Source organism: Drosophila suzukii, chromosome 2R (genome assembly GCF_043229965.1).
Source record: "Drosophila suzukii chromosome 2R, CBGP_Dsuzu_IsoJpt1.0, whole genome shotgun sequence".
NCBI lineage: Eukaryota > Metazoa > Arthropoda > Insecta > Diptera > Drosophilidae > Drosophila > Drosophila suzukii.
The window spans coordinates 22,329,826-22,342,445 of record NC_092081.1 but is presented as its reverse complement, the minus strand read 5'-3'; the positions used below and the strand labels follow the sequence as shown (position 1 = coordinate 22,342,445).

The following is a 12,620-nucleotide window of genomic DNA, read 5'->3' as shown; positions in this document are numbered from 1 at the left end:
TTATCCGTAAAAGTGTCAATGTAAGCCCCCAACCCCCTCCCCCACGTGTGTGTGTTCGTCCTTGCGGGCGTGCATGTGTGAGTGTTTATATTAGAAGAATCGCTGTAAGCCCCTTTTGGCCAAACAAAATGTTGCTAAATTGCTCCAAGAAAGCAGAGAATAGAGGCAAATAAAGTAGAGCACATAAGTAACACTGACGAGAGGGAAAGTCTCCGGAAGAGCTGGGGGAAAGTGCCTGGGAAATTGGGGTGGAGCAGCCAGATACTTAAATCTTAGCATTTGGCCGCATTAAGTTATATTTCACCTGGCCGAGAAATCCGAACCAAACCGACGAAGTGCGTTGTTTTCCATCCCCAGCCCCCCGAAACAATTCACTTTTCCTGTGCATTTCCATCTGGCTGGATCGGGGGTAATAAAAAATTGAGGTCAATTTGTTTTGGCATGTTGAAAGGTTGACAAAAACGTACTTTCATATTCCATATTTCATATTCCAGCGCTTTATTTGTGTTGCCCTGCCACCGACCGACATTGTTGTTAAATATAACAAAGTTTATTTATTTATTTGTTATTTACACAGCCCTCGGCGCAACTGCCAAGGTTCTCCGGTCACTCGGTCTGCAGACCATCCGTCGGTCGAGGCCCCACTGTAGTCTTTCAGAGATACTGCCCGCAGGCTTTCAGGATGTCTGTCTGAAAGTCTGTCTGTGCTGGCATTTTAAATATTTAAGTCATTTTCATGCCCCAAAAGGGAGCAACATCATTAAACTTATTGGGTTTCGGTGCTGGGCAATTGCATTCGAAATGAGTGGGTGGAAAATTGGGGGGCGGGGCCTGAATTCTTCAGGGATACCTACCTCTGAGGTTGGTGCCCTTTGTGGCCCGCCTCCTGGGGGCGTGGCTGTAAAGTTTGTTCCCGACGAATTTGAATGAAGAGGCGTCAACGTATTGATCCAATTTGTTAGAGGTGAAAATTGGACAGATCTCGGTTGGAAAATTATCTAGCAAGTGGGGTTAAGAACTTAAAGGGGTAAAATAGATTTGTGATTCAATGGGGGTTTGTTATAAAAGGTCAAAACGATTTCCAATGGAAAAGTTACTCATGTAAGAATATTTTCTTTCCCCAAGGTTGCCTTGACTTTTCCGCTTCTATATAAAGGTAAAAACAAATGGAAAAGTTCAACAGTCTCTCCATCTTCCTCACTCCCATTTACATTCAACATACAATTCCAATTCTGGTTAAATTCCACTTTGTAATTAAGAAAGCTTGATCGAACACGCTGCAGTATGCAGATTTTCCTAGGAATCCCCTCAAAAGTGCTCCATATTATGCACTTTTCGCCAGCAAGGAAATTTTCCGGAAGAGGGGGAGAGCTGAAAGACTCCAACATGCATTTCTCTGATTCAATTTGCAATTCAATATTTTGTTGCTCTCTTTTTCGCTTGTTTTGGATGGGGGGAAACTATCCGAATTGTGCATAAATGAAAACTAATTCGTGCAAATGTTTTTCCATTGTTTTAATGTTTGGCATTTTCTATTTGCAGTGGCGAATGTCAGCGACAGCCAGCGACTGATGATGGAAAAATCGAATTGAACAACAAATCACAGAGCGGAGAAAAATCACAAGTGGAAAAGATGAGATTGAAAATGCAGGCAGCTGCAGGAAAAAGCGAGAAAAACACGAAAACGCGGCTACACCAAATGGGAAACTTATGAAAAGCACTAAAAACCGAAAGAGAACAAGAAAAAGGAAAACAACGTTAGAAAGAGGAAAACTAAAGCAACAATTAGTGGGGAATCGGGGTCGAGAACCCAGGAAAATACGGAAAAATAATAAACGTTCTTGAGGAAAGTCGCGACTCTAGGACCACGCCAAAGAAAAGGATTCCCATTAAATTAGCCCGGAAAAATGGATACCGTTTTCGCTGTGGTTTTCCATCGGCAGCCAGTGGCTTTTCTTCTGGTCCTCCTGGCCGCAGCTTTTCCACTGGCCCAGGGAGAACAGCACCCCGCCACCGCCGATGAAGGTAGGTTCCAAAAACCCAGTTCCGTTTCCATATAACTCAGGGATACACAAAATTAACGGAAGTGGCTCCGCATAAATAAATAAAAGGCACCGTAAAAACAACAAACCTACACATTCCGAATTGCGTGAAAACCTCAATTGAAATATAAACAGCGTAACCGCAGAAAACCAGTTGAAATTGTTTTGAATTTAATGCAGGGTTGCCACAACAACAGCGTCAATAACGCCGAAACACCAAAACAACCACTATAGAAATAGCAACAAAAGCAATTTAGACATTAACACTATTTTCGGAGGGGCGGTGCTATAAATTCCAATTAAAGCCGGGAAAACTTAGCCTTGAACTGAAAAAACGCTACATGGAATTTGAGATTTGACAGGACACGGCTTTTCATTTTAAAATGGGATTTCGTATGTTACGACCAAACCCCATAAAAAATTCAACATTTCTAATTGTTTTTCCCCCTTCCATTTATCCATAATGACATTTCACGGACATCCAAATGAAATTAGAGAACATGTCAATGAGTTTGTTTATATAAATGGGGCATGGCCCGAACCCAAAACCTCGGACTACGATTGCGTTTAGTTTTCCCATTACGCAAACGGAGGCGTAACCCAACAGGCCAAACATCTGGCGGGCAAAACCGAAAAACACACACTCGGGCATCGAGGGTTAATTGCACGGGGACATGGGAAGTGGAAAGTGGAAAGCAGGAGAATTTAATTTTTGACTTTCCGGATCCCGGGGATCACCGCCCGAACAATAAAGTCGTGCCTCAGTGGCAAAGCCCAGCGGGAATTACTGAATTGTGACTGCAGCTGCGATTGTACATTTTAGTAATTACCAAAGTGTGACTTACGAAATGTAATGACTTTGTAAAAGAGTCAAATCAAAATTGATGTATGATCTATGATTCATAATATCTATTATTGATACATATAAAACATTTTAAGATCACATATTTGATCTACGGATCCAATCGAAACGAAGAATCAACGCATCCATTTTAATGATACCAGTTTATAATATAAGTACCATACAATATTATGATACAATGTATGACATTTTAGTCTGTTTTTGACAGTGCTTCCGCTTGAATAGTGACATGTGGAAAGTCGCAATTGAACTTTTCCTCACCCATGTCACCCCTCAGCGCTTCGTCACCCTCTGTTCTTTCCCAAACCCTCACGATCCCGAGATCATCATTGCGTCATTGTCATCAGTGTCAAAGCCAAATGTGATTTAAACTCGATTATTCTCAATTATTTTGTTACATGCATTTCGATTCCAGTGACTCAGCCCCCTGCCAAAAAAAGAAATGCCACCCCCTCAGAGCTCTGGCACCCTAAAGACTGTTCCTGTTGGAATTATTTTTCTCTGCTTCATGCTTTTATTGGTTCACTTGAGTGGATTTGGTCTGGGGACTCTTTTTTCCACTCCTCCTTCGACTCGCTGCATTTGTTTGATTGAAATTGATTTTGTCTCGCCTGCGGGGATTTGTCGGAACGGAATGCCAGACTCCGGACTCCAGAATCCAGAACCAGACCTTATAAAACATTATTCTCAAGTACTCGCTCTCTCCCACTTGACTCACCCTGACTTGACTCCTCCAATAAAGATTAAATTCATGCCGAATGGCCTCTCATTGAGATATATAGTGGGGAAAAGGAAGGAGGGCCTCTAAGTGCTTTCAGATGCTGCCTCGTTATGGTAATCTGGTAATCCCCCCGCGCCCCTGGTTCTGACTTATTTATAACACCATTCGAAGAGATTACGATCTTAATTGTAAGTGATGCACTTGTTCACATGTAAGTGCATATAGGGCATCGTTTTCCACCCCCTAGTTTAGCAGAGGGTCAAAACTATCCCACACACGGAAATGACGTCCTTTCTCACTCCAAACAAAAGGTTCATGGCCCTAACGAGGCTCTATATCTAATCAAATATTCAACCTTTTTTAGTCGGCTAAACTGATTTCATGGCAGCGATAAGCAAATATCTGCCATTCCCAACAAATTACTTGTTAACAAGTGCATTTTAATGTTCAGCTTTTTGGCCAAAATGTGGCACATGTGTGTGTGCTTTTCTGCGGATGGAGTGGCCACAACTGAAATTCATGTGGGCTATAAAAAAAACCGACTAAACACAAGCCTACAAATGGCCAAAACCCTCACTTAGTGTGTGTGTGTTTTGGCCAATTGGAACAGAAAATTGTGAAATGGTTTTTGTGCTTTGTGATTGCGGCCCTTTTTTTCCGCTTCTGCTGCCTCGATTCCAATGTAATTTGAACATGCAAGCCGTATGTTTAACTGCGGTATATACGGTCATGGGCGTCGTTAGGGGGTGCTAAGAAAGGAAATGTTGAAATCTAAATAAAGAACAAAGTGGTTAGGGTTTTACATGGTGTAAGGTTTTTCCTACCTTTTGGAAGAATAAATATGAAAAAACAAAAAAAAAACGCATTTCATCTACATATTCCTAATTTCAAATGTAATTCACTCAATCAAAAGAAAATTACACAGACAAAGTCTATCAAAACCTTGGTCATGGGTTGTCTCTCAGAAAGGGCGTTCAATCAAAGTTCACCATGTTAACTGGCATTTCTCTCGCTTTTATAAAATTGATTTTCCACATTTTCCCGCCTGCCTCCTCCTCAAAATGAGACATCGGTTACCCGAGCTCTATTGAAAATTCAATTTCTACACCATTTCATGGATTAAAATGTTAATTTTCAATCTAATTAAATGCATTGGCTTCGATTTCCATTCACAAACTGCTCGTCATCAAGAGGGTTCAATAAAAAAGGTCGTCAAATGCTTTGAATAATAATCCGGGAGGCTAAAAAATCAAACCGGGAAGAGGTCGCAGCTGTTTTGACGCAGAAATAATCCATTAATTCAATAAATGTGTAGCGCGAGTTTTTATCTTTTTATACACTTTTTGCCCCTCTTTGGAAGTCAAATATTTGTACAATAATTTGTGGAAAAATGCTGGCAGCAGCATCTGGTGACGAAATCAAAACCGATTCCTGACCGGGACTAAGCGCTCCTGCAAATACGCGGCGGAGGTCCTTTCGCTGCTCATTTTAATCTTTGATTTTCGGGGATATTGGCGGAGGACACCCAGGACCCTCTACACAGGACCCTCGACCCACGACAGGAGCTAAGCACACAGACATGGTGGAAAACATGGAAAATACTTGAAAAATTACTCACCCGCAGCGGCGGCACAGATCCCAGATCCCAGATCCCCGAACCCAGTACCCATAACCCATAAACCAGCAGCCGGCAGCCAGAATGAATGAATGAATGAAAATGTTGTGGAAAATCCCAGGGAAACATTTTGAGCAAATATGTGTGTACATATGTATGGATGAGGAAGCCAGAGGCTGCGCGGGTGGGGGTACGGGTGAGGACTTTTGGGTACGGTTACGGTTACGGGCACATCGGATGGCCAGCGGGTGGCTCAAAAATCAATGGGCTCAAAATATTAAAGCGCTCGATTTCCATGTTTTCATGTTTGCCAAAGAGCCCTCGATCCCGCTTTTCACCATTTCCCCATTTCCCATTTCCCTTTTCCCTGCACGATTTCCGTGTGTGTGCTCCGATTTCGATGCTGATTCCGATTTCGATTCTCATTCCGCTTGAGATTGCCGTTTGTGCATTGGCGGCTGCCTTTTCGATTTGTAAATTGGCACTCAATGAATCAATGGATTTCGCCTCATTTTTAGTTCTGGCCGCAGTGGTCAGCGAGGGGAGCCCAAAAAGATACTAGGGATACCTTATAAAGAAAATCTTAATAATAAGAAGATCCAAAAAAAGTTTTTATAATGTTTTAGGGGAGTTAGACTTAAATAAAATGGAAATTCGAAGGAATCATTAAACAAATAATGATTGAGATATGTATTTCTTTTAAAATCTTTGAGATTCTTTGAGATATGAAAAAAAAATTGTTTAACCTTTCAGGACTTCTGACCTAGAGAAGTTTATGAAACTGAATTTCGTATGTAAATATACGTGTCTGATTTAAAATGTTATGTCCTGTAACCTTATTCACTATTTTACAAAATCTTATCATTAATAATATGGTATTATTGTAATGAAATCATCAGACATTCTAACCTTTTTCCCTTTTTAATAATTTAGTACTTAGTACTTATTTGAGGAACTTTTCGATCCACCTCCTGGGCATTTCCCTATACGCTCCACATACAAATCAGTCAAAGTGTTTTTCGGCCTTTTCATCGACTTTACTTTTTCAACACCCTCAGGTTTTTTGAGCAGACGGCTCTCATATTTGTATGGGGACTTCGAGCAGAATTTCAGGCACTCGCTTATAATGTACTTGACCTGCGAGGGTTTTTGGAGGGGGAAGGGAAGGCAAACGGAGGCAGACTTCTCCTATCGCGGCACAATAAACTGGCAAAAGTGCAGTCTGGCTTCTATATCTCCGTGTGTGTTTTTCTGCGGGATGTCCTTCCTTTGAGCCCGTGGCCGTGACTGTGGATTCGCCTCCTTTTCTTTTTGGCCAACGAACGTGTGGCATGCTCCATTTATGCGCTGATATACGGAATTATGCTGAAATCACGTTCCCACACAAGAATGGAATGGAATGGGAGGGCTAGGATAAGAGTTTCCTCGGCTGCATGTGGAAAATCTCGGCATGGAGGAGCCACCAAGAAAAGTGCTTCCTGCATAAGCGATTTTCCTCTGTTTGTGTGGTCCTTGCTTTGATGTTGTTCTTGCTATTGTTTGGTGTTATTATGTTTGTGTCTTTTCCTCTTCGGGAAATGCTTTCAACTATTTTTATATCAGCAGAAGTGGGTAAAACACATTGAGTGAGAGGGAAAACCCTATGTTTACTTATGTAGCAGCCCCTCGCATAGAAATCGATAGTAATCCACTTGATCGATACCCGTCTTCCAGAGTGAATTGGTAATTTGACAAAATTATATGACATGGGAAACCAATTTGGGAACTGGGAAAATTAATATGGTTCGAATTGTGTGGTCTCACAAGTCATTGAAGTCAATTTTTAATGTAATTGGGGGGCAGTTCAAGAGGGAAGTGAAAAAACAGGCACTTGACACAAGAATACCCTGCAATCAGTGCTTGATATTATTACCCACTAAATTATTCATTGAACTTGTGGCAAGAAAATTAAACCCACGGCTGTCATATAAATGCCAAAGTTTACAAGACTATTTTCACTATCTTTAGGTAGAGTTAACCCCCAGCTAACCCGTCGGTATTTATAGAAATTCAATACCTTAAGTGTAGCATCGTTAAAATTTAAACGTTTCCTAAAATTTGATCCAAAATCGTTTGGTTAAATCAAACAGCCGTCTCTTTAAACCCTTTTTTCCTTGGATTGTGGCCAATTTAACGATCACACCTTGAATGGGTAGTAACTGTCACCTCATCTCCATCACAATGTGAGCTGTGAATGACTTTGAGTTAATGGGCCAGTGTGTGTGATTGGGTTAGAATTTCATCCGACGGATGATGCCAATCAATGGGCACTTTTATTGCCCCTTTATAACCTGGGTTCCACGAGAGTCACTTACTTAGTTGATGGTAGTTCTCTACACTGAAACAAACAAATACGTTCTCACCTCTTATATTCTTAATTGAAAAATCCTTCTGCATGTGACATTAATTTTGAAGATACTTTTCATTAAACGAGTTTGTAATGATCAGAATACCTTTTAAGTCACTTTTGTTCCAAACAAATACCATATTTGTTCGTTGTGTACCATTTTTTCCCCATGATAAATGGTGGGCGTGTGGAAATCAGGAGAGAAATCACCTCTCCAGGGGGATGATGACATGGCAAGTGACATGGCCAAAATCAAATCATTGTCTCAGCGACCGAGGAAAGGTCCTCCTGCCCTCGGCTTCAAATTAACTAGAGGAGGAAAACGGAGAGAAAGGATGCTGAAAAATAATGGAGATTTATCAATCGCATTATCTAGCCATCAATCTTGTCAAAAACTGATAGATGAGCCATTATCTGACAAATTATCTGTCGTGCGTGCGTGTGTTCGATGGGTTTGAGATTTACAAATTAAAGTCATTCGGTCAATAAATATTCTCAAACCGATTGATGGGTGGATTTTCTCAGGAAAAGTAATCAGTTGGGGGTAGTGTCAGTGAAATTCCCCTAAGTAATAAATAAATCCTTTCAATCTTAGGAAAGGTAAATTACAAGAGGACAAGCAGATTATTTAATTAATTATTGTTTTGTATTTAAAATTTATACGAGCGGGAAAGAGTTCGGGGTTTTTATTTGTAATACCTAATGCATAATTGGAAAAGCTATAGTTTTGATCTTGTCCCCAATGACATGGAACTCATAGTGAAAGTCTTCCACAACTGAAACTCCAGAAGTCGGAACTGGAGGCTGTTTAGGGAATTTTATAGATTCGTTGACACAGTTGAAAGTCCATTGCCAGGCCTGAGAAAGTCTGGTGACCAAGTCGAAGCACTGAGCCAACTTGGAAGACCACACGGAGACCGAATCGAAGTTCAGGCCCTCCCGTTTATATAGTCTTACCACCTCGTGGAGATTTCGAAAAGTACTCAAAGTAATTATAGCCGTAGGCTTATCACCAAAATAGTACTGGGGGAAATCCAAAACTATTATAGGGGATCCTTTCATTCTGCGTCCGTAACGTTTTTTCGTATCTGTCTCCTCGAATTCCTCGATGTGGATGGTTGGGCAGTTCATTCGCTCGATAAGCTTAACCGAGCTCAAGTAATTTGGATGGTGTTGAATGCGCTCATTCATCGGTCTCAGATTCGCACGAATTTTCTTTATCACTTCGTCTCTTATGGACTCCTCCACCAGAACACTCGCCACCAGTCCGCTTCCAATCGGATGGATCATATCGGAGACTATAACCTCCACCACCTCGTCAATATCCCCGCTGGCGAATAGAATCATTATTCGCGGGAGCACCCACGACTTGTGGGTTCCATCTTCTGGATATCTGTGAACATGTCGCGAAAGTAGGGACAAGTATACGTCCGAATTTCTAACTTCATTTTCACTCATTTTGTAACGCTTCAAATTTGGACTGTTTTTATGTAACCTTATGATTTCATTGAAAGCAAATTTTAAAGTACAAAAAGTAAAAGGCCACTTTTTTGGTGATCAACTCAAATATTAAACTTAATTTATTTTTCCTTCCGCAATAAATAAATTCAACAGAGAATAAATAACTTTTAAAATGGTATTAAACTCAAAAAACAGTCAGTCGGGTGGAGGTTAAATTTATGAGACGCCTTTTTAAGTGTTTTCGGACCGAAAACTGTCTATGAATATTCACGAATAACTTACTAGCTCGCTATCCCCCCCACCTTTTTTTTCGGATCCAATTTGTTAATGAAGTTATCAACGGTTCAAGATAGTTTCCCTTGGTTTCCAATTCATTTGCATATCTCGAGGAGCACCGCTCTTGTTGTTTATGTTTATGGGGCTTTATAATCTGCTTTTATAGTTTGTTTACTTAATTTTCTCTAGCTTTTTTTTTTTGACATTTTGCTCCAAATTAAAAAAAGCACACACAAAAGACGAGGGTAGTATTTAAGGAGGAGATGGTAGTGGAAGGGAGGCGCTGACGTATAAATATTCCCATTGCCCATTCCCAAAAAGAAAATAGAAAAAAAACGAAACAAAAGCAAAAAGTTTTGGGCGAAAGTGGCTGTGACGCCGAAACACAAACAAAATGATACCAAAAAAAAAGAAAAAATGCAATGAAAACAAAAATAATAATAGCAGCCAAAAAATGGGAATACGAATATTGCTGCTCCAGTTTTTTTTTAGGACGCGACTGGGAGTGAGAAAAAGTGAAATGAAAATCCACCAAAATATGCACATGAATTTGTTTTCAATTTCACATAAATTGGAAGAGCTTTAAAAGGTTTAAAGAAATATTTACAAGAAACAGTTTAAAAGATTTTAAGTGTTCTTTGGGAACAAAAAATCAAGTGCCGGGTAAAAGAAACCTCTTAAAAAAATTTAAAATAAATTCTAATTCAATATTGTTTTAAGAAACAATTTAAATAGTTATTTTTTCTATTTACCTAGATTATGCTTCATTTTCGTATCGCCCTTTGGGGTTGTGATTAATTTTGCCATGGGCGTTTTATTATTTCCCTGACGCTGACAACTGTCTGGTAGCCGTTGTTCCTGCTTCTGGAGGGCCCATTCATGGCTCCTAAGTGGCCGAAATGTTTTTGTGCCACGTTATTAATGATCAACAAATTCCCCTGACATTTCGTTTCGTTTTGAAGTTGACACGTGCGCGGGGAAAACCGAAACCGAAAAGTTGGAACTCTGAAACTGTTCCGCGATCCACCCCCGAGTCTGGAATTATTCTTTTTTTTGTCATGATCCAGTGCTTAGAGTCACATGGCACATTCCCCATTTCAAACTCAGACAAGAACGCTCCCTTCTATTCTCTGTTGCGTTAGTAAAATGAAATGAAATGATTTTGAGTAATTTATTTTATAGTCGCGCTGAAGTATTTATTATTTTGAAAAGCGCCGAACAATGCCATGATTAATTTGGCTGCATGTGGAGCAAGTGGCCAACCACATCGCCCCCTCTGCCCGCCGCCCCTGAAACCCAGGGCTCCCCTAATCCCTCGGAAAATTCCTTGCGGCATCGAAAGTTTTTCTTTTCTCTGGCTGCCACTGATTGCCGAGCATATTTGGGTTGCTGCCGCCGTTTCTTTTTTTCTTGGGGGTTCTGCGTGTTATTTATTCGATTTGATTTCGGCTCCTCCATCGCTTCCCCATCAAACATATTGCAAAAGCAAATGCTCCTCTTAAACCCCTCGGTTTGGTTCCGGGCAAAATAATAGCATCGGACTTAAAGAGGTATAACATGAATATATACATAAAATAAACAAATAAATTTTTTAAGCTTTACGCGAAAGCCCCAAGTGGTTATTTATTTTATATATTTTCTGTAGTGTTATTGAATAGATTTGGGTATGTATGGTATATAATATTCCATGCCTTCCTCTTATATAAAACCATTTTAAAAATAAAAACATTTGAAGAACTTTGTTTTAAATATTAAAAAGTAAGCTATACAACCATACCATGTACATATCCACATAGATCTTGCTATTTATTTCTGGTTAATCTAAATTATACTTAATGAACATCGCATCATAATCGAATATGGATTAGTCCAGATCGCTTATAATATTTTTACCACGATTGTAAGCTGTTTTTCCTTTGTTTTTTTCCTCCTGCCCCTTGGGCTATAATTCAGAATCAATCGTTATGCTTTTGGCAGCTTGCAAATTTTTCTTTATTATATCATATTAATTTTATGAGTCTTGTTTTTCCTAAACCGCCTTTGGAGCACACTCCCTGCCATCTTGTCCCCCATTCGCTATCGTTTTCTCGTTGGATATTGCATTTAAAAGATATTTTTCATATCAATGAAGCTTCCATATTGGAGCACTCACACACAGGCAAAACCACCAGAAAGGAAAACAAAGGAAAAGGAAAAAGTTTGCTAAATTTCCTAAAGTCATGCAAACATTTTTTACATATATCGATTTTCAGCCGGATGAGGTCGACGGGGGTGAGCTCTCGGTCTTGTTATGACAGGCTCAAATTGGGTGCTATCAAAATTATATATTATTTTGCATAATATCTTCTTCTCCGGCTCAGAGGCTCTAGGATAGGTAATTTGATGCGGCATGAATTTCGTGTCCCACAACGATTAGGTTTTCCCGCCGCCCACATCACCCACCGCCCACTTTGTTTTGAAGTGGGTGCATTTTCCCTCCGTAGAAGCGACTTTAAGCAAACTTTTGGCGAAACTTGGAACGATGTCTCATTTGTTTGGGGAGCAGCACTTAAGCACTCTGATTGTCTGAGCTTTGTCAAAGGTGAAACGGCAGGTGTTCCGTGAGAAAGGAAAAGGGGTCGGTTAACTAAAGAACTTCCCAGGTATTCCGCTTAATGCAGTCTAAGAGCTTCACTTTTTGTAGAAACGCAGAAAAACAGTGGAGCAGATGCACTCAGAAGATATAATAATTCGATAAGTGGAAGCTGGAGGGGATGAAACTACAAAAGTATCAAAAGAAATGCGCTTCAAAAGTGTCTGAAAGTATGCAACAATAAAAGTCGAGACCAAAAGTCCAATGTACTCGTTCATTATATTTTTCGCTGCATACTTTTAGACACCTTTATCCGACTTAAGCCCTCTAGCGGTTTCTGTAGATCCACCATAGAATTGAATTTAAAATTATATTATACATTTACAAATATTTTTTTCCATGCACTAAAAGGTAAAAGAGCTTAAATAATATTTTCATTTTAAGCATTGACTTCTGCTCCGTGTGGTACTACAAAAGGAAATTACCGACAGGGAAAAGGGCCACGTCGAATTCCTTTAGGTGTCGAACCATTTATGACCTGCCATAAACACGTGTAAATCCCTTTCATTATGGAAAAGTCACGATTTCCAGTGTCAATATCGTAAATACAGACAACTCCGACTCGGAAAGAACTCCGACCTCAAGACCACTTCCATTTGGCATTCCCAACTTCCCCATTGGGGCA

The 12,620-nt window shown here is 40.1% G+C and overlaps 3 protein-coding genes across 3 annotated transcripts in view; 2 read left to right on the top strand and 1 right to left on the bottom strand.

Annotated features, from left to right (window-relative positions):
- The window catches only part of LOC108008935 (neuropeptide-like protein 31), a 202,500-nt gene that overhangs the window by 51,212 nt on the left and 138,668 nt on the right, over positions 1-12,620 (top strand). The gene's annotated exons all lie outside the window — the stretch shown is intronic.
- side-V (sidestep V) overlaps positions 1-12,620 on the top strand; it is a 47,079-nt gene that overhangs the window by 12,894 nt on the left and 21,565 nt on the right. Inside the window, exon 2 of the mRNA XM_036813383.3 lies at positions 1,543-2,025. Coding sequence (XP_036669278.2) covers positions 1,908-2,025 — 118 coding nt within the window. The 5' untranslated portion in view covers positions 1,543-1,907. The remainder of the gene's footprint in view (positions 1-1,542; positions 2,026-12,620) is intronic.
- Positions 8,306-9,137, bottom strand: LOC108009981 (uncharacterized). Its single transcript, XM_017074756.4, has one exon. The coding sequence runs from the start codon at positions 9,082-9,084 to the stop codon at positions 8,326-8,328; it is 759 nt and encodes a 252-aa protein (XP_016930245.2). The 5' UTR covers positions 9,085-9,137; the 3' UTR covers positions 8,306-8,325.